Here is a 20,326-nt window from a genome sequence, read left to right on the forward strand (position 1 = left end):
ATAAAAGCAAAAAAAAGTGGAGTACATTCAAATTAAGTACAACCATTATAATAGAAATTACATTCCTGCCCCCTCTCTGGCAATTTCTGCAAGCAAGAGATTACAGCACCTCATAGGTTCCTTAACACCTTCACCATTCCCATGTCTTCTTAAGTTCCCACAAAGATACCCAGAATTTTCTTTACGCTCTAAAGATGAACAATTACCATGCTTTCAAATTACTTTGTAAATACCCTCCCTGGAGCACTTCTGCTATAAGCACACGCTCTTAATTTCTGGGTTAAAGGCACTGAGCATTCAGGGAGAGAATTAAACAGGATCCACTCTGTACACTGGCCTGGAAGACTGAGCTCCTAGGTATAGGCAAAACCGCTTAGCATCTTCCATGAGTGCTGCTGCTGCTGCTGCTGGGGTTTTATGTTTGTGGTTAGGGCAGGGTTTGTCTAGCATCTCATCAGTGTTGTCAATTCTCAGGCCAGGAGTCTACCCAAACATTTCATTATGGAGATTTAACAGATATAACTAAGAAAGTATAAATGTTAAAGAAACCTAGTGAACAGACTGTTTTTAAAGTCATTTACTTAAATAAATATAAGCCGGACAGAGGTGGTGCATGCCTTTGATCCCAGCATTAGGTAGGCAGTGGCAGGAGGATCTCTGTGAGTCCCAGGCCAGCCTGGTCTACAGAGCAAGCTCCAGGATAGCCAGCCAGGGCTACACATTGAAACCCTGTCTTGAAAAACCAAAATAAATGAATAAATAAAGAAAACAAAGCCTAGCAGTTTTACTTTCTGATTCTGCAACCTGTAACAACTGGTTTTCTTGGACTGTGTAACCTCGGCCCTTCATCCTGTCCGCAGGCTAAGGCTGGAGGGAACATTTCTTTTTTTTAACCAGAGGTAATAGGTTACATAGAACTTGCTCCTAATCTGTGTATATTTGGCCCCACTCTCTTCCAACTGCATCCACATCATGGCAAAAGTCTGTATCGGTATGACCAAGTGGCAAGCCACCTTAAAGGCCTTGATCTGTTTTATAAACAGTACCAAGAAACCAACAGAAACTGTGGCCTTGTCTTCTTTTCAACCCTTCCCTCCATGTATATTTGTAAACATACTCTTGAAATAAAGTCAATTTTGTTTGGCAAATTCAATGCCGTTCCTTTAAGATAGGCGGACTGCAAAATCTCAATTACAAAGCACCACTATAATCATGATTAAAAAAAAAAAAAAAGAATCATTTACCTGAATGCAGAGGCACATATAACAAAATAAACTGCCTATTTAATGCTAGGAACTGAGCTGCCAAACAAATGTCACATTCTTCTACCGCGTCATGTAGTTTTGAAAAACAACACGTGGTTCCTTCGATAATTAGTCTCCTTCAATCACCATGTATTTAGCTAGGTGCAGTAGATGTCTGGCACAAAAACAAGGAGAGCATTTTGACTGCCGAAGAAAGGTTCTTCAGAAACAATGCCAGGGCGCTCAGCCTGCAGGCTAAAATCCTGAACTCGCTCAAAAAGCTAGAGGATCATTTACAGCCCAGGATCCAAAAGGCTCACACACTCAGGTGACGAGTACAAAGGTCACCGCTCAGGTGTTCCAGCGAAGAGCCAGCCAAGTGTACTTAGAAACTGCAGGATGCAAAGCAAATGCAGACAGGACAAGTGTTGTAACACTCACCCACACCTTCTCAACCCCGCCCCCCAGTCTTTATAAATAGAGGAGGCTGTCAGGGAACTGTCCAAGGTTACCACCTGATACGAAGGAGGAACATTCCTCGGTGAGGAACATTAATAAAGTAAATGAATGTACTGTATGTACTTACTGGGCTCTGCTAGTCGACTTCTAAGTGGTTGACAAAGTGTTAAATGAAAAAAAAAAAAAAAAAGGGTACAAGAGGTAGACTTCCTTCTCAAGAGAATCTAAATGTCAAGAAGAAACTGACCGAAAGAGGGAGATCTCTAACTTCCCAAAGCAGCAGCAGCCCCCCTGGAAAGGTACCGAAGCCAGCGGAACTGACTCGGGCAGGACAGCACTGCCCCTCCCCATGCTAAAAGTTTGAACCCGCACCCGACTATCCTACGGTGGTCGGAAACTTCCCTAAACAAGAAGCAACCAGACACCCTCAAGTCTCCGCCCTCGGGCAGTCCCAGGTGCCCTCAGATGCCAGAGTGTCGCTTCCTCCCCGGGCCTTCCCTCCCACTTCACCCCTCTCCTGGACACTCGCTGGCCTGCCTAGGCTTCCAGCACCGGCCAGTGTCCCGGGGTCCCGAGACGCTACGGAGCACTGTCCAGGGCCCTGGACTCGGGCCTGCCCTTCAGGAGTCCACCCTGGCGCGTTGGTGCGCCTGGCGCGCCCAGCGTCCCCAGCCAGGCTGCGACCCCCGCCCCCGCCGGCCCTCACCTCCTCGGCGTGCTTGCGCAGCGCCTTCTCCCGCTCGTACTGGGTGATGAGCTGCTCGTTGTCGTCCCGCAGCAGCTCCAGCTCCACCTGGTGCTCCTGGTCCTGCGCGAACACCGAGTCCAGGTTCTCCAGCACGGCCACCACCAGTGGCATCAGCTCCTTGACCACCTCCTCATCGTAGCGCCCGATTAGCCGCTCGAACTCGCGGTAGATGGAGCCGGCCAGGCCGGACACCCGCTCTGACATCACGGCCCCGGAGCCTCCGGGCTCCTCCTGGTATACCACACCGTCCTCCAGCTCCATGGTGGCGGGCGGGCGGGCGGCCCCGGGCGTCGCCGGCTGAGGGGTGGCACGGGCCCGCACGGGACGGGCCCGGCGGAGGCTGGGGCTGGGGCTGGGCCCCGCGGGGTGGGGGCCGGAGCCCTGGCCGAGGAGGGGAGGGGTGGGGTGAGCGCACTCGCCCCAACCGCCGCTGCACCAACTGCCGGGGCGGCCGGGCCGCGCGCGCTACGCGTCACCCGTGGGGCGGGGCCAGCGCCGCGTCGCCCCGGTGGGCGGGGCCCCGCGGGAGGCCAGGCGCGGCCGAGGGGCGGGGCCTGGCGGCGGTGTGCGCCGGCTGTGACGCCAACACCCGGCGCCGCGCGCGCGCGCGGGCCGGGAGGTGAGAGGTGGAGGAAGTGACAGCCGGAGGCTGCGTTGGCTGGGCGTTCCCAGAGGAAAGGGAGGGGCTCTGAAGACTGACAACTTTCCCCAGGAGGATGCAAGCATTTTCTTCGCCTTTCTACGGCTCATTCCGCGCCTTCTTGGTGCGCCAGACGTGTGAACCCTGCTTAACAGACAAAGAAACTAGGGCCAAGGGAAGTTGCGGGTTAGTCAAGGTCATACAGCTAGAACAGGAAAGAGGCAGAGGCGAGACTCTCACTACTTCCTACTGAGAATTCCGGACTCAGAGGAAAACAGTGGATGAGGGAAAAAGCTGTAACTAGAATGACTGCCTAGAGGATCAGGTTGCCTCGAGTACGTTAGTACCCTTTGGTGTTAAGGAAGAGTGAGGATAGCCTTAACCAGAAGAGCGAAGCATCTGGAGAAGGGAAAATGAGTACCACTTTTTGCATTTTTCCAAACACTGGGTCCCTCTGCTCCCTGCCTACGAGAAAGACAGTTCTAGGCTGCAGCCACTACCACCGGTTCCTCTCTGATCTTGAGAGGGAGGCGGGGCTGGGAAGTGAGAGAAGAAGCAGAGGAGGCTATGGGGTGGAGTCAGTGGTGGAATAAGTCCCATGATACATGAAGTCACCTATCCTGGGAGTGCGTCACTCGTGGGGAATGCCTCAACACCCTAGCCTTGGGCAGGCTGAGTCAGAGATTACTTCCGTGTATTCTCATCTTCCAGTCTCAAGTTTGGCGGAAGACACTCGCAAAAGCCTCTTCCCTTTGCCATAGCTGAGTCAGAAGTACACCGACTCCAACTCATCTAAATATAAGGGAAGAACAGAGAGGTTTTAAATAGACAAGTTATTAGGGAGAATATTGGCTCCCGGGGTCCTAAATACCCTGTTTGGTGTTTAGAAGTTTCAGATCATCCCCAAAGTCTCCCACACTTCCATCTCCCTGGAAACCACCAAAAGCACTGGGGAGGTTGACCCAGTGCAAAAGGACAAAGATGAAAACTGTCAAAACAATTTCCCTAACCCCTGCGCCACCCTTAGTTTGTGCTCTCCCTGTCTCCCTTCCTCACCCTTACTTTGTGTATATGTCTGGATTCTAAGAATGCTGCCCAGCTAGTTGAGTATGAGCCCAAAATACCCTATCGATTTTTTTAAACTTTATTGTTTTGTTTTGTGAACTAATGTTTTGCCTGTGTGCATGTCTGGGCACCAGTCCTGTGCAGAGCCTGCCGACGGTGTCCTATCAGCTAGAACTGGAGTTTTAGCTGGTTGTGAGCCTCTATGTGTGTGGTGGGAATCAAACCCTGGTCTTCTGCAAGAGCAGCCAGTCCTCTTAACTGCTGAGCCTATTTCTTCAGGTACCTATCACTTCTTAATCTCACCTTGAAAACGGAGGAAATCTTGTTATGAACATTCTCTCTCCCTTCCCTACCCCTTCATGAGTGACGCCACTCAGTCTTCCTAAGTACATCTATTTTCCTGGGAGTCAGAGATGGAAGACTTAGAGTAAGAGTTGTTTTTTGTATTTCTACAACATTATTGTATACTTAATGCTTAAAAATGTTTTTTGTGTTTTCTTCTTTGTGTTTGTTTTTGTTTTGTTTTTCAAGGCAGGGTTTTTCTGGATAGCCCTGGCTGTCCTGGAACTCACTCTGTAGACCAGGCTGACTTTAAACATATAGCCATCTGCCTGTCTCTGGTACTAAAGGCATGTGCCACTATTTTTTCTAATTATTGCATTTTGTTTGTGGAGGCCAGAGTCAGTTCTTTTCCTTCCACCGGGTAAATCCCAGGCATTCAATTCAAGTCACCAGTCTAGGAAAACTGTAAGCTCCAGGCCAACCTGGACCACAGGAAAAACCTTGTTTCAAAACATAAAATGTAGGGGTCAGTGAAATGGCTCAGCAGGTAAGGGTGCCTGCTACCACCTTCTGGCAACCTGAGTTCAATCCCATGCCTTACAGGGGAGTAAGAGAGAACCACCTCCCACAAGTTGTCCTCTAACCTTCACTCACCTGATGCAGCACATACATAAATAGAATGTAATTTTAGGCTTTTCCATTACTATAAGAGTAGAGTGGAGAGATTCCTTAGTGTTTAAGACAAGTACTGGTCTCTGTCAAAAACAACAACAACAACAACAAGTACTGCTCCTGCTGTGAAGTCAGGTTCAGACAGCTCACAACCACCTGTAACATGCGCGTGCACACACACACACACACTCCACAAATCCATACAGGCATAATGGGAAAAATAAACAGAGAGTGAGGAAAGGCTCATACCACCAAGCCTTAAACCTTGAGTTTGGGCACCAGACACATATGATAGGAGAAAAACAACCCTTGAAATTCCTTCTGACACCTCCACATGTGTCCCTGCCCCAAATAAATACAACTTAAAATATTTTTTAGGTTTTCTTTCTTTCTCTCTTCCTTCCTTCCTTCCTTCCTTCCTTCCTTTCTTTCTTTTTTTTTCTTTCTTTCTTTTCTTCTCTTTCCTTTTTTTTCTTTTCTTTTTTTTTTTTTTTTGAGACAGAGTTTCTGTGTATAGTTGCTGGCTGTTCTTGAACTCTCTCTTTAGTGCAGGCTGACCTTGAACTCACCCCAGTATTGGGATGAAAGGTTTGCACTACCACCATGTGGCTACAATTAAATGTTCTCATTAAAATAAGGGATGAGAGAGATGGCCTAGCAGTCAAGAGTGCTCACTGCTCTTGCAGAGGACCACAGTTAGGTTCCCAGCACTCGTCTCCAGCAGCACACAACCTCCTGCAACTCCACCTCCAAAACACCTGGCTCCTGGCTCTGTGGGCACCTACATACATGTGGCACACCCTCTCAACACATCCACACACAAATCTTTAAAAAAAAAAAAAAACTAACGAATAGGGGCTGGAGAGATGGGCTCAGCAGATAAGAGCACTGGTTGCTCTCCCAGAGGACCCAGGTTCAGTTCCCAGCATGGTGGCTCACAACCATTCCTAGAATCAGTTCCAGGGGATCTAGTGTCTTCTTCTGATCTCTTCAAACATCAGACACACTCATAAAACATGTACATGCATGCAGCAAAACACTCATACATATCAATCTTAAAAAAAAAAAAAAAAAAAAAACGAACTGGGGGCTGAAGAGATGGCTCAGTGGTTAAGAACATTGGCTGCTCTTCCAGAGGTCCTGAGTTCAATTCTCAGCAACCACATGCACACATGTATACATATGTGCTTTATCTTCATGCACACCAGGAGAGGGGATCAGATCCCATTACCGATGGTTGTGAGCTAACGTGTTTGCTGAGAGTGTATGTGTACTACATGTAATAAAGTGTGTAGTGGAATAGTATTCAATAATAAAGTACATACTGCAACATGAATGAATATCAAAAACATACACTAAATGAAATATATGATCCCATTCATATGAAATGTCAGTAATTGTTGAATGTAGAGACACAATAAATTAGTGGTTTCCTGAATTGTGTGATAGTGATAGTGTGTGGGAGTGACCAATCATGAGTGTGGGATTTCCTTTGAGGTAATAGAAATGTTCTAAAGTTGAAGTGATGCACAACTCTGTCAATATATCAAAAGGCATTCTAGGCTACACTTAAGTTGTATGGTATCTGAGCTAAATCTCAATGGAGCTAATAAAGCCAAGTGTGGTGGCTCACATCTGTAATATCAGCACTGGGGGAGCTGAGACACAGGATCGTGAATTGGAAGCAACCTGCGTTATTCAGTAGTTAGTACCAAATATGCTTGGGATACAGAATAAAACTGTGTGTCAAAACATACAAACACAGAGATAGAGGAAAGACAGACAGACAGACAGAGGGGGAAGGGATAGAACATGGAAAGATAGTTTAATGGTGCGTATTTATCGTACACTAGGCTAGATTCAATTGCCAGCACTTCGCTAAATAAGTGAAACAATACTGTGAATTTAGGACAAGTAGATCCAGTGGAACAGCGTAACCTGGTGCAAGAGAGTTGAAAGGAAATGGCTTTGAAGTGGAGAACCTTGTAGTAGCCTATGTCCTGTCATGGCAAACAACTTTGGTGTGTGGTGGGGGGGAACCAACTAATAATCACTAAGTACCTGTTGGGTACAAGTCATCGCATAAAGACTAGTGAGCCTCAGTTTATTTGTAGAATTTGGGGATTTGTTAAAGACCAGAGTTTTCCTTTCATTCTAAAGTTCTGCTGCTGAGGGCCAGCAAGATGGTTGAAGCAAGAAGTGAGTAAAGCCACTTCTGCCAAGCGTGGTGCTGTACATCAATTCCTAGGGCACACAAGGAAGCAGCGAGGCTGCTCCACGAGTTGTCTTCTGACCCGCTACACACATACTGTTGCGCTTCCGTGTGTAATTATAAATTAATGTAATATATAAATGTAATATATAACAAATATATTACAATAATGTAATTATAAATTAAGTGTATTTATAAATTAATATTTGTAAATGTAATTATAAATTAAAATTGTGAAGCCAGGCATGGTGGTGCCTGCCTTTAATCCCAGCACTTGTAAGGCAGAAGCAAGTGGATCTCTGTGAGTTTGAGATGAACCTGGTCTACAAAGCAATTTCCCAGATCACCCAGAGCTGTTATATAGAGAAACCCTATCTTGAAAAACCAATAAATAGAGCTAGAGAGATGGCTCAGAGGTTAAGATCACTAACTGCTCTTCCAGAGGTCCTGAGTTCAATTCCAAGCAACCACTTGGTGGCTCACAACCATCTGTAATGGAATCAGTTGCCCTCTTCTGGTGTGTCTGAAGGCAGCTACAATGTACTTACATAAATAAAATAAATAAATCTTTTTTTTTTTTTTTTTTTTTTTTTGGTTTTTCGAGACAGGGTTTCTCTGTGTAGCCCTGGCTGTCCTGGAACTCACTCTGTAGACCAGGCTGGCCTCGAACTCAGAAATCTGCCTGCCTCTGCCTCCCGAGTGCTGGGATTAAAGGCGTGCGCCACCAACGCCCGGCTTAAATAAATCTTTTTTAAAAAGCAAAACCAATAAATAAATAAATTTAATTATGGTTTTGGTCAGATACAGTTACACAGGAGTGTATGCCCAACCCTTGAGAATTTTGAAGCAGGAGGATCAGTTCAAGGTTAACTTCAGCCACACAGTGACTTCCAGGCCAGCTTGGGCTACATAAGACTACATCAAAAATGAGTGAATAAATGAAGGAAGGAATAAATAAGTGAATAAATAAATAGAGATATATGCAGTGAGGCTTCTAAAATTTTGGTTTCCTAAAAAGACACAAATATTATATAAGACTATGTTTTCTTTTTTTCTTTTCTTTTGTTTTAAAATAGCATTGGTTCACTTTTCCATGGTGAAGCACTAGTAGCCCTGAGAACAGCTTGGACTCTGAGACTCATTTCTCCACCTATTCCTGATCGTATGATTTGGTGCTCTCTAGCTCTATGTAGTAAGGTTGAACCAGGTTGAATTGAATTACTGGTGCTTGAATGCTGTCATCCTCGAACTCTCACGCTTGCTAAAAAAAAAAAAAAAAAGAAAAGTGCTGCTGACAAAAGGTTCAAAAATGCCCGAGGAGCAAGTCTGATGGAGTCATTATGCCGGTTCCAAATATTGTTTGATCAGAATGTATGTAGTAGTCATTTGAGCATATGATGCTACCATCCCAATCTGGCCCATGACTTCCTTTCCAGGGGACTGGAATTTAGTGGATAAGAATCCAAACAGCAAGGACAGGGCTGGGAGTTGAGCCAATCAGTGGGTAGGTGTGTTTCAGTGTCAGTGTGGCCAGATTTTCCCAAGGTGACCATGAGGGTCTTAATTTTTGGCATTTGATTTGCTCTGACCCACTTCAGATCTCCTCAGACAATCCAGCAAGTCCAATCAGGACCAACGATGGAAGACATTTCAAGAGATGTGAGAACTCATCCCTTAACACCTTCTTTGCAGAATGTTGATGTCTTATAAGCAGGGCCATCTTTACTCTGCACAGGTGATGTGAGATGTGACGCTCAGAGACTTCAGCCGCTGCCCAAGACTCCCACACCTCTGCTGGGAATAGTTAGCACATAAATAGCAAGCTGCCAGTGGATGTGCTCATGGTGTAGCATAGACAGCATGGTGATATCGATTTCCCTCTTCTTGCTGACTCCTGGGTGAGGGTCTGTTGCATCTTTAGGATATTTTCTCTCTCCTCTCCCTCTCTTTGTGTCTCCACTGTTTCTCTCTCATTCCCCTTCCCTCTCTCCTCCATGGCAACTTCCCTGGCCTCCTTCCTTGGGGCCAGTGAACTCATCTGGCAAGACCAGCCTCCCAATCAACCTGTGTGTGTGTGTGTGTGTGTGTGTGTGTGAGTGTGTGTGTGTGTGTGTGAGTGTGTGCAATGTATATTAATGGCACTCTCTGAATTAAAGTCCCTGTCTCAGAGAGAACAAAAAGTTAAAAATTCTTAAAATAAAAATAAAATGGATGGTTAAGATGTCTGGGCACGGGGCTGGTGAGATGGCTCAGTGGGTAAGAGCACTGACTTGCTCTTCTGAAGGTCATGAGTTCAAATCCCAGCAACCACATGGTGGCTCACAACTACCCATAATGAGATCTGATGCCCTCTGCTGGTGCGTCTGAAGTCTGCTACATTGTACTTATATATAATAATAAATAAATCTTAAAAAAAAAAAAAAAGATGTCTGGGCACATAAAACTCTTGCCAAGCGAGCCTAATGACCTGAGTTTGACTTCTGGAAGCCATGGTGGATGGTTGACTTCAGAAAGTTTTCCTCTATCCACATGTGTACAGGGCCACACACATGCTGGTGCTCATATGTCTTTAGTGTACATCATACACAGCACACACACACGTGCACACACACACACACACACAGGTTAATAGTAAAATTCTGACTCTGTTTTTAGTAGCAGTAAGAGGAACCTGGTAGTGAGTTCCTCATTAGATAGGCAATGGTAGACCTCTGATTCCCAGAATTTATCTCTAACCCCCAAGGACTGAGAGTCTCATAAAGACCAAGAATTATCGGGGAAAAACAAGTCTCAGTGTGGACTTTGGAGTGTTTACTTTTGATTCCTGAAGGAAAGGAAATTCCATTCCAAGAGATTCCTCACCCTTGCAGAAATTGAGAAGACTGTAAGGCGAGGAGATGGGGGTGGGGAGTTGATGAGGGAAGGAAGGGAGGAGTTTCTTCCTAAGCACAATAGTTATCATCCGGGGAAGGCTGGAATTACCAGGCCAGTTGTGTAGCCAGCCTGCTGTAGTAACTACAGTCTGCTGTAGTTATTTCTATCTGACACTAAGTTTTTCTTGCTTTACACGCGTGTTTTCCCACCTAGGAAGAGAGAGGAAGTCACTGAAAGAGAAAGAGAGCTCTCAGGGTTCAGGCCTGCTGGTATGGCTGTGTGCAAAGCCAAGTGACTCATTGCTCCATACGAACTGCAACATGTCTGGAGAGGCAGTTGATTATGGAATGTTGGATTCCTGATAAGTGTCAGAGTATTTTTTCAGAGTGTTCCATGGCTCTTTCTTTTGAAAGGCTTGTTTCTGTTGTTGGCAGTGCCATGGACTTGCTAGGTAAGTGCCGCTGAGCTGCATCTGCGCCCCTCCAAACATTCTGTAAACAGATTTCCTGGGGACGACCTTGCAGATCCATTCTTGTTAAGAGTTGACTTCTGCCAGGCAGAGTTGCTCACCGCTGTAATCCTAGGACCCCAGAGACTGAGCTGGAAGGTTAGCATAGGTGAGAAGCCAACCTCGGCTACACAGTGAGTTCCGGTACAGCCTGGGATCAGAGCTGCAGGGTGAGAGCCTGTTGGGGGCGGGGAGGGGAGATGAAAGACAGAACGCTAGTAAGCTAGCTAGAACCTGTCCTCAAGTTGCCACATCACCAGGGGGATGACTCTATATGAGTCAGTCTACACACTCTAAAGTGAAGTTACAAAAGTGAGAAGCAACTTCTCATCCTCTAAAAAGGAAAATTAAATAAATGAAGAAACGAAATCTAAGCTGAGGTCAGTCTTTGAGCAGAAACAGGATGTGAGCAAACTGAATCACAATACCTTGCTGTCGAAAACATTTTCTATTTAAGATATGCAGCTTATCTGGGAGGAAAGGAAAACAGAAAAAGAGGGGCTGATTGGAACAAGGGTGGTGTCTGGTCAGGAGGGAAATAGTCCAACAGAGCCTTGGTGACCTTTGTCACTTTTCCTCCACGCAGCCACGTATGAAAAATGACTCAGCTAGTCTGACACCAGTGGCATATTTTTAGCAGGGACAACAGAGCCAGATGAAAACCTAAGCGTACTCCCCGTTTGCCAACCAACAGCTTCACACATACGAGGCAGGGAAGAAAGACTCATCTACCTAGTTCAGTTTACCAAGGGACAGCAGAGAGTCTGTAACTTCCACCATCTACCTACCTTTGCTTTTGTGTTTTCACAGAGGGCCAGAAACTCCACAGGACAGTAACTTCCTGAGATGTCAGCCTTCTGAGGTTTGTCAGTCAGCACTGAGTGACACCCAAACCCATCATTTTACAATGGAAGGACCATCCGAAGTTTATGGTCATGTTGGAACCAATGTCTAGTGACTATCAAGCTCAGAGCCTCATTACACGTCTATTGCTTCAAGTTCCCAAGTCAAAGGCCCAGCTTAGCAGGTAAAAGTGCTCGACACACTGGGCACAGTGTCAGGGAGTTAGGCAGTTGCATTTAATCCCAGCACTCAGGAGGCAGAGAGACAGGTGGATCTCTGTGAGTTCGAGGCCAGCCTGGTCTACATAGCAAGCTCCAGACTAACAGGGGCATACATAGAGAGAAACCCCGACACACTTACAAAAAAGTGCTTATCCGGCAAGCCTTGTGACCTGAGTTTAGTATTCTCCCACTCATGAGTGCATGTATGAGTGCACATACACCTTCTCACCCACACACTAATCTTTCAAGTTCCTGTTTTAATATATGTGCTGCCAAAGCGAGCACTACTTTCAAGTTCATAAGTCAAAAACAATATCTCATTGAGCATGAGATCGTGGGTCTAAACAAGGAGGATTCATCCCTGCAGGCATTCCTTCTAACACAACAAGAATTTTATATGTAAGGAAAAAATATGTTTGCCCTGGGGGCACAGGCTTATAAATTTAGATGACTGAAGCAGGAGGATCATGACTTTGAGGTCAACCTGGACTAAATTATTGAATTCTAAGCCAGCATGAACTATATAAGAACACTGTGTCTCAAAACAACAAGGAAAAAAAAAAAGAAAAGAAAGAAAGAAAGAAAGAAAGAAAGAAAGAAAGAAAGAAAGAAAGAAAGAAAGAAAGAAAAAGGAATTGTTTAAAAACTGTTATCAGAGCCAGGCGTGGTGACACTTAATCCCAGCACTTGGGAAGCAGAGGCAGGTGGATTTCTGACTTTGAGGCCAGCCTGGTCTACAAAGTGAGTTCCAGGATAGCCAGGGCTACACAGAGAAACCTGTCTTGAAAAAAAAACAAAACACACACCAAAAAACCTGTTATGGGAGCTTTAGGAATACTGGGGTCTCACACTTGCAGCTGTTCAAGAATAGCATGAGGATGAAGAGATGGCTCAGCAGTTAGGAGTACTGGCTGCTTTTCCAGAAGACAGGGTTCAGTGCCCAGCGTCCAGATTGGGGCTCACAGTGGTAACTCCAGTTCCAGGGCATCTGCTGCTCTCTTCTGGCTCCAGGCATGCCCATGGTGTACAGAGAGCTATGCATGCAAAATGCTCAATCACAGGAAATAATAATAATAATAACAACAACAATAATAGAACAGCTTGAACAGCACTTTATTTTTTTTTAAAGATTTATTTATTTATTACATGTAAGTACACTGTAGCTGTCTTCAGACACTCCAGAAGAGGGCGTCAGATCTCATTACGGGTGGTTGTGAGCCACCATGTGGTTGCTGGGACTTGAACTTTGGACCTTCGGAAAAGCAGTCTGGTGCTCTTATCCACTGAGCCATCTCACCAGCCCTGAACAGCACTTTAAGGATGTGGCCCAGGGTCGTAAAATGGGAGTAGGAATACCTGAATTTTAAGATCTTATTCTCTAAGATGCAAATGTGGCAGCTCATCCCTATCATGCCTGCATTTGAGAGGCAGAGGCAGGAGGGTCATCCAAAGTTTAAGGCCATCTGGATCTATATAGAGAGCTCCAGGACAGCCAGAACTACATAATGACATCCTATCTTTAAAAACAAAAACAAAAACCGTCCTGGGTTCCAGGCCTAGTGGCATCTGCCTTTGATCCCAACACTCAGGAAGCAGAAGCAGGAGGATCTCTATGAATTCAAGGCCAGCCTGGTCTACGGAGTGAGTAGCGGACCAGCCAAGACTATATAATAAGACCCTTGGGCTGGAGAGATGGCTCAGCGGTTAAGAGCACTGACTGCTCTTCTAGAGGTCCTGAGTTCAATTCCCAGCAACCACATGGTGCCTCACAACCATCTGTAATGGGTTCTGATGCCCTCTTCTGGTGTGTCTGAAGACAGCAACAGTGTACTCTCATATATAAAATAAAATCTAAAAAAAAAAGACCCTGTCTCAAAAGACAAAAAAAAAGTCTTGAGTTTTCACCAGGTGCCAGCCACAAGCCTCGGGCTGTCTCCTGTCTCTCATACTGCAGAATTCTGAAGAACTTTCTGATCACAGCCAGGCAAAAGGACGATAAGTCCATCAAGATCAGGAAAAACAAGCACGATGATGTGAAGTCTGAAGCTGAATGCAGCAGACGTGTTTCTACACTCATCATCACAGACAAGGAGGCAGAGACACTAAAGCAGACTCTTCCCCTCGTTTGGCTGTGAAGCGCTGAAACGCAATGGACTTCCTCATTTGACTATACTAAGAATCTTGAAAAACCAAAAAAAAAAAAAAAAAAAGTTTCATTCCATAAATCTATTATCTTAGAATTCTAAGGATGGCAAAATTCGTTCTTCAAGCTAACAACTTTCCTTTTTTGCTCCTTTCTCTATTTTTATTTATTTATATATTTTTATTTTATTATTTGGGGGGAGGCAAGATAGGTTTTTTTTTTTTCTGCATAGCTCTGGTTGTCCTGAAATTCACTCTGTAGACCAGGGTGGTCTGGAACTTAGAGACCTGTCTGCCTCTGCCTCCCAAGTGCTAGGATCAAAGGCATGCACCACCATCACCTGGCCTACTTTTCCTAATTTTAACATTTTATTCCCATGGGTCCTTATTCACAAAGACTAAATGACCATTTCCAGCCAGGAGAGACTACACATCTCTTCCAGGATCCCCATAAGACTGAATGACCTCTGACTCTTCCTACCTCTTCTCTTTGTGTACCTAACATTCATTTTAACTGACTCCAAATAATTATTAAAAAAGCCATCTGTACAAGCTAGTTCTTGTTAGTTGCTTTTATGTGTTCTCAGGCACACGCATGCTCAGAAGGAACTTCTCGATTTGCTTATTGTATGAGTGGTTACAATAATGCATGTGATACTGGCTGTGGTTACTACAAATACTTATAATCTCAGCACTTTGGAGGTGGAGCCAAGAGGAGTGACATAAGTTTAAGGCTAACCTTGTCTACATAGTAAGTTCTAGACTAGCCTGGGCTAGCTATTGAGTGTGTCAGTATGTGTGTGAAAATGTGGTACATACGCAAAGCAATTGTGCTACTTGCTTTTGATTCCATCTGGGCCACAATCCAAGTACCCACCTATCCAAGACTGTATACAGAGGTCCTATCACAGTAACCCAAACCACAAACAGACCCAAAAGCAAACAAGCAAAAATAATAAAGGCCAAAAAAAAAAAAAAAAAAAAAAAAAAAAGCCGGGCGAGGTGGCGCACGCCTTTAATCCCAGCACTTGGGAGGCAGAGGCAGGCGGATTTCTGAGTTCGAGGCCAGCCTGGTCTACAAAGTGAGTTCCAGGACAGCCAAGGCTATACAGAAAAACCCTGTCTCGAAAAACCAAAAAAAAAAAAAAAATAAAAAAAAATAAAGGCCAGCAGCTCTGTATCATGTCTATAATCCTACTAGTTAGGAAGCAGGAGGATCAGGAGACCAGACTCAGATACACACTGAATTTGAGGACAGCCTGGGCTACATAGACACTATATCAACAAAGCAAAACATAAACATAAACACTGGAGCCTTAGGTTTCCCCAGTAACGCAAAATAATAAAAGGCATATTACTGTTCATCAGATCAGAAAGTATATGTACTGTGGATTAGTCATCCCCACTCCTACCAGTGATCATGAAGTCAGTTTCCCAGAGGTCTTTGGGTTTTTGTTTGTTTGTTTGTTTGTTTGTTTTGTTTGCTTTTCCCCCATCATACTATTTCTATTGATTATTTGGTAATTTCATATAACGCACCCTGATCACATTCACTTCCCAGTCCTCCCTGGCCCATCCCCCCCCCATGAAATCCTCCTCCACAAAAAAAAAAAAAAAGAAGAAGAAGGAGGAGGAGGAGGAGGAGGAGAGAAGGAGAAAGAAGGAGAAGGAGAAGAGAAGAAGAAGAAGAAGAAGAAGAAGAAGAAGAAGAAGAAGAAGAAGAAGAAGAAGAAGAAGAAGAAGAAGAAGGAGGAGGAGAACAAGAAGAAGAAGAAGAAATTAAAAACAAAACAACCCCCCCCAAAAACAAGCCCAATTTGTGCTGCCCATATACTGACTAAAGCATGGACAATCTCCCAGTGGCTAGCCCTTAAAGAAAACTGAATCCTTACCTACCGGCACACCCACCATAAGCCAACAATTGCAGAGAGCTAAATTTTTGCATCCTTCATAGAAACTTTTAAGACTTCTCTTCAATGGTTTCATGTCTAGAGAAGCCTTCTGTGTGCCTCTTTCTCAACTGTGAGTCTGCAGTCATCTATACCACTGTAGAAGTAGCTTCCTTGCCCTTTACTGTCAGCTGGAGCACGGAGCACGGACTTCCCTGTAGTTTCTTGCAACAGCATGAACAATGGACATCAACATGGCCTTCTGCTGCAGCATGAGCCACGGACACCAACATGGTCCCTGGCGGCAGTCTGAACAGGCCATGGACATTAACAAGGCTTCAGGTGGCTGCCAGACCATAGACATCCATGATGGCCTTGGTGGTAACATAGACAAAACCCATCAACATAGCCTTCTGTGGACTTACAGACCACATCATCAACATGGGCTTCACCTGCAGCTCAGACCTCAAAATGGTCTCGGACAGGGCAGACCGTGGTCATCACTATGCTCCTGTAGCTGTAGCACAGACCACGGACACCCTCATGGTCCTTAGTGGCGGCACAGGCCACAAGCATCAACATGGTTTCAGATGGCAGCACAGACAACGGACACCCAAATGACCTTAGGGGGTAACACAAGCCATGGACCCCAGCTGCAGGAGGACTAGAGACTCCCAACACGGCCTCAAGTGTCAGTACAGTCCGTGCATGTCAGCATGGCCTTCCTGGCCCCTGCTGGACCACAGATGCTAACATAGCCTCCAGCTGTAGCCCAGAAAACAGACGTCCTCCTGGCCTTCAGCAGTAGCATAGGCTTCCGATATTGACATGGTCTCCAACACCAGCCCAGACCACATATAGCCACATAAACCTCGGGCTTCAACATGGCACAGAGCAACAACATGGACCATGAATACCATCATAGCCTCCAGGGGCAGCACAGATCATGCGGGTCTTACAAGGAGTTCCAGTCCAGCAAATGAATTGTTCTTCATCTTGGACATCCTGTCATTGCTCAGAGCCAGGGCAACGGTGCTGCTGGGCAGCGTATTTCGGGGGAGAGGGGAGGTGCTGAGTCTTTTCAAGTTTCAACTGCTGCACACCACCCTGCCGACACTACTCTGCAATGACATGGCCTCCTGTCCACCTCAGCCTTCTTCCACGCCTGTCACTGCCCTTGAGTCCTTAGTCCCCCCCCCCCAATGCGCATGCACAGCCCCGCTCCTCCATCTTCCCCACCTCTCCATTGCCTTGGAAACTGCGGTGTGTCACACAGTATATATTTTTTGCCCATACACCTTTACATGCAAATATTCATTACAACAAGTTGTTGGTCTGGTTCAAGGTTTCTGATTTCTGACACACTATAAATACTGGACTCGTTTCAGATATCCTGTCCAGAGTCAGAGAGTCCCTGTGAACCAGGGGTAGGTTCTGTGCCAGCTCCAAGTTGTGGCACACCTCCCCACCCTTGATGTCTGTCATGCTGAGGCTTGCAAGGTTTGACCGTATATATTGCAGCACCACGACCCCCTTGCTCTCCATCTTTTAGCAGAGCAAGCAGCTAGGCTACAGCTGCACGGTCTCCATGCTGGAGGCTGGCTGGTGGGCCTAGGATGCTTCTGTTCTGCAGGATCCGGATCCTCCACATGCTCCCGCAGCTTGTCGATAGGGTAGATGTTGCAGTGGACTGACTAAAAGTGCTGGATCTGGCCCCAAATTGGTCAGCTCAGGCCCACTCAGGTCTTCTGGGCAGCGTCCCCAGCGAGGTCTTTGTATCTCCTGTTTCTATAACTATGTCCAGGAATGTGAGAAGGACCCGACTCCCAGAGAGGAACTGCAACCTGTCTTCATGCCTCAGTGTTTTCCATGTCTCCCTTTTCTCACCTTTCCCTTCTCAAGAAAGAGCGGTCTTGCTCTTACTGACTCTCCCAGACACAGGAAGTCAGGAGGCCCGTCCCAGACTGCTCTCAGCTGAGTAGCTCCTGGAAAACTAGACGCATGGGGAGAAAGAGTCAGAAAGCATTGTAGATGTGGGGCATGCACGGGGAAGGGCACTAGTCATTTGATTGGAGGCAAGCATGGGGGGACCAAGAGGAACAGACAAAGAAAGGGGACAAAGCAGTGACTAGTGGCTTTAGAGGGAGAAGGTTAGGGTTTAATGCGTAGAAGTGGAGGGTTTGCAGCTAACCTGGGAGAGGAGACTCTATGATGTATGATGAGAGTGCTGGACAGGCACGCCAGGCTCCCAGAAAGCCACGGGTTGCAATATTTCTTACTCCCCTCTCTTGAACAGGAGCACTCGACTTGCTTTGGTTGATGGGCTGGAAAGAATTGATGAGTGTCACCTCCAGGCCAAATCAATCAGAACTACTGTGTGACTTGCTTTCTCTACCCTGCTCTAGTGCACTCTTTCCTGTACTGATGGAGTGAAGTCACATATTGGAAGAGTCAGGCTCCCAGAGTCACTGTAGGGAGAAAGGTGCTGGCCCCGAAGCCAGCTCAAGATGAGTGAAAGTGTTTGCTTTTATTGAGTCGCAGACACTGGGATTTCTTTTTTGTTGTTGCTACATAACCTCACCTAACCTGACAAATTCAAGAGGTGCTCTAGAGATATGGTTTTCCAGAAATAACAGACCACATGCCCCTGAGCCCCCACACTAGGCAGGCTAAGAGGAGGAAGAGTTAAACCACTCTAGAACTGCCCTTGGGGAAGACAAACGTTTAGAGACTCCAGTGGGCGTTCAGGAGAGCTAAACCACATGAAAGCAAGAAGGAAATGAATACCAAGTCACTGCCACGAGTGTTGAGCCTCTTCATCCTTTTCTCCACAGACAGTCTTAACCTGAAAGCCAATACCAAGGCCAGGGCAACTATAGAGACTGTTACAAGCCAAAAGCTTATAGGTTTGCTAAGGGTTATATTGAATCTATGCTTAGAAAGTGGTAATAAGATTGTGTGTTGATGTACACCTGTAATCCCAGCACTGTGGAAACTGAGGCAGGAGGATCAGAGTTTAAGGTCAGCCTGAACTACATAATGAATTCAAGGCCAGCCAGGAATACCTGAGAGCCTGCCTCAATTACCCAACTCAGATTCTCTCTCTCTCTCTCTCTCTCTCTCTCTCTCTCTCTCTCTCTCTCTCACACACACACACACACACACACACACACACACACACACACACGGTGTGCTCAAGCACAATCTTTCTGGAGAAGACCAGACACTTGAGATCTGGGGAAATTATTTAACCTTCATACATCTTACTTTTTCTCTCTGTAAAAACAGGATTAAGAGTAGCATCCACTTGGGAGGCAGAGGCAGGCAGATTTCTGAGTTTGAGGCCAGCCTGGTCTACAGAGTGAGTTCCAGGACAGCCAGGGCTACACAGAGAAACCCTGTCTCAGAAAACAAAACAAAACAAAACAAAACAACAACAACAAAAAAAAAAAGTAGCGTCCACAAGCCAGGCCTGGTGGTTCACGTATGTAATCCCAGCACTCCGGAGGTTAAGGTAGGAGGGTTGCTGAGAGTTCTAGGCTAGCAAGGGTTTCTTAGCAAGACTGTTTCAAATATCTCAGACAGGCCAAAAAAAGGACTCATACTCCAATTAAAGTTCTCTAGCGGATGAGAGAGGAGGATTGTTGTGAGTTCAAGGTCCGCCTGGGCTACAAACTGAGTACTAAGTCATCCAGGGTTAAGATAAAAAAGAAGGAAGAAAGGAAGGAAGAAGGAAGGAAGGAAGGAAGGAAGGAAGGAAGGAAGGAAGGAAGGAAGGAAGGAAGGAAGGAAGGAAGGAGGGAGGGAAGGAGGGAAGGAGGGAAGGAGGGAAGGAGGGAGGAAGAAGGAAGGGAAGGAGTCCCTGCTTCCTATGGTTGTTGCAGGAGACTGTATGATAAACAGCCCCACTTTCACTTCTTTCTCCAATCAGCAAGTAATGCTGAATCTCCCCAAAGCCATTTGCCTGGGGCGGGGGGTGGGGGGGGGGGTGCCGAGGAAGCAAAGGCAGATGAACCGCATGGCTCTTAAGACGCTAGGAAGCTCAGGCAATCCCCGTCACTGGAAGCTCCTGCTGTTTGATTTGTAGTTTGCCCCTGGAGTCAAAGGTAGGCAGGTTCATACTTTATTCTTGATTACTGGCAGTGAAAGTTCCCCAGGGGCTCATTCTCAATTAGTATTATAAATGTCCTGTCTTTGCCCTGCCTCCCAGAGCACTTTTCTCGTGCATGGGTATAATATATGAGTTGTTCTGATTCTTTAAATCATTAATAACCAGACCTCCGTGGCCTGGATCAATTCCATTCTCAGTACAGTGTTACAGCTAGCTGAATTGTTTGCCCCAAATTGCATGTAAGAGCAATCATGCCATCTTCTCATTGTTCCATTATGATTTATTTGCACACCCCAGTGACCTTCTCTAGAAGTGAGTCCCAGGAACAAAGCCGTGTGTAATTATGAAGCAACACACAAGAGGTTAAGGGCCCAAGATCTGGCAGTACAGGGATGGGCTTGACCCTGGTCCTTCTT

The 20,326-nt window shown here is 46.0% G+C and overlaps 1 protein-coding gene across 4 annotated transcripts in view; it reads right to left on the reverse strand.

The window, feature by feature from the left end:
* Spag9 (sperm associated antigen 9) overlaps window positions 1-2,890 on the reverse strand; it is a 132,511-nt gene extending 129,621 nt beyond the window's left edge. For 3 of the 4 annotated variants that reach the window (XM_021175541.3, XM_021175540.3, XM_029483615.2), the window contains exon 1: window positions 2,410-2,890. In XM_021175541.3, coding sequence (XP_021031200.1) covers window positions 2,410-2,712 — 303 coding nt within the window. In that variant the 5' untranslated portion in view covers window positions 2,713-2,890. The remainder of the gene's footprint in view (window positions 1-2,409) is intronic. The other variant, XM_021175542.3, reaches the window with a different exon arrangement.
* Between the last annotated feature and the right edge of the window lie 17,436 nt (window positions 2,891-20,326).

This window comes from Mus caroli, unplaced genomic scaffold (genome assembly GCF_978045245.1).
Source record: "Mus caroli unplaced genomic scaffold, Mus_caroli_1 scaffold_13, whole genome shotgun sequence".
In the NCBI taxonomy this organism is placed as follows: Eukaryota; Metazoa; Chordata; class Mammalia; order Rodentia; family Muridae; genus Mus; species Mus caroli.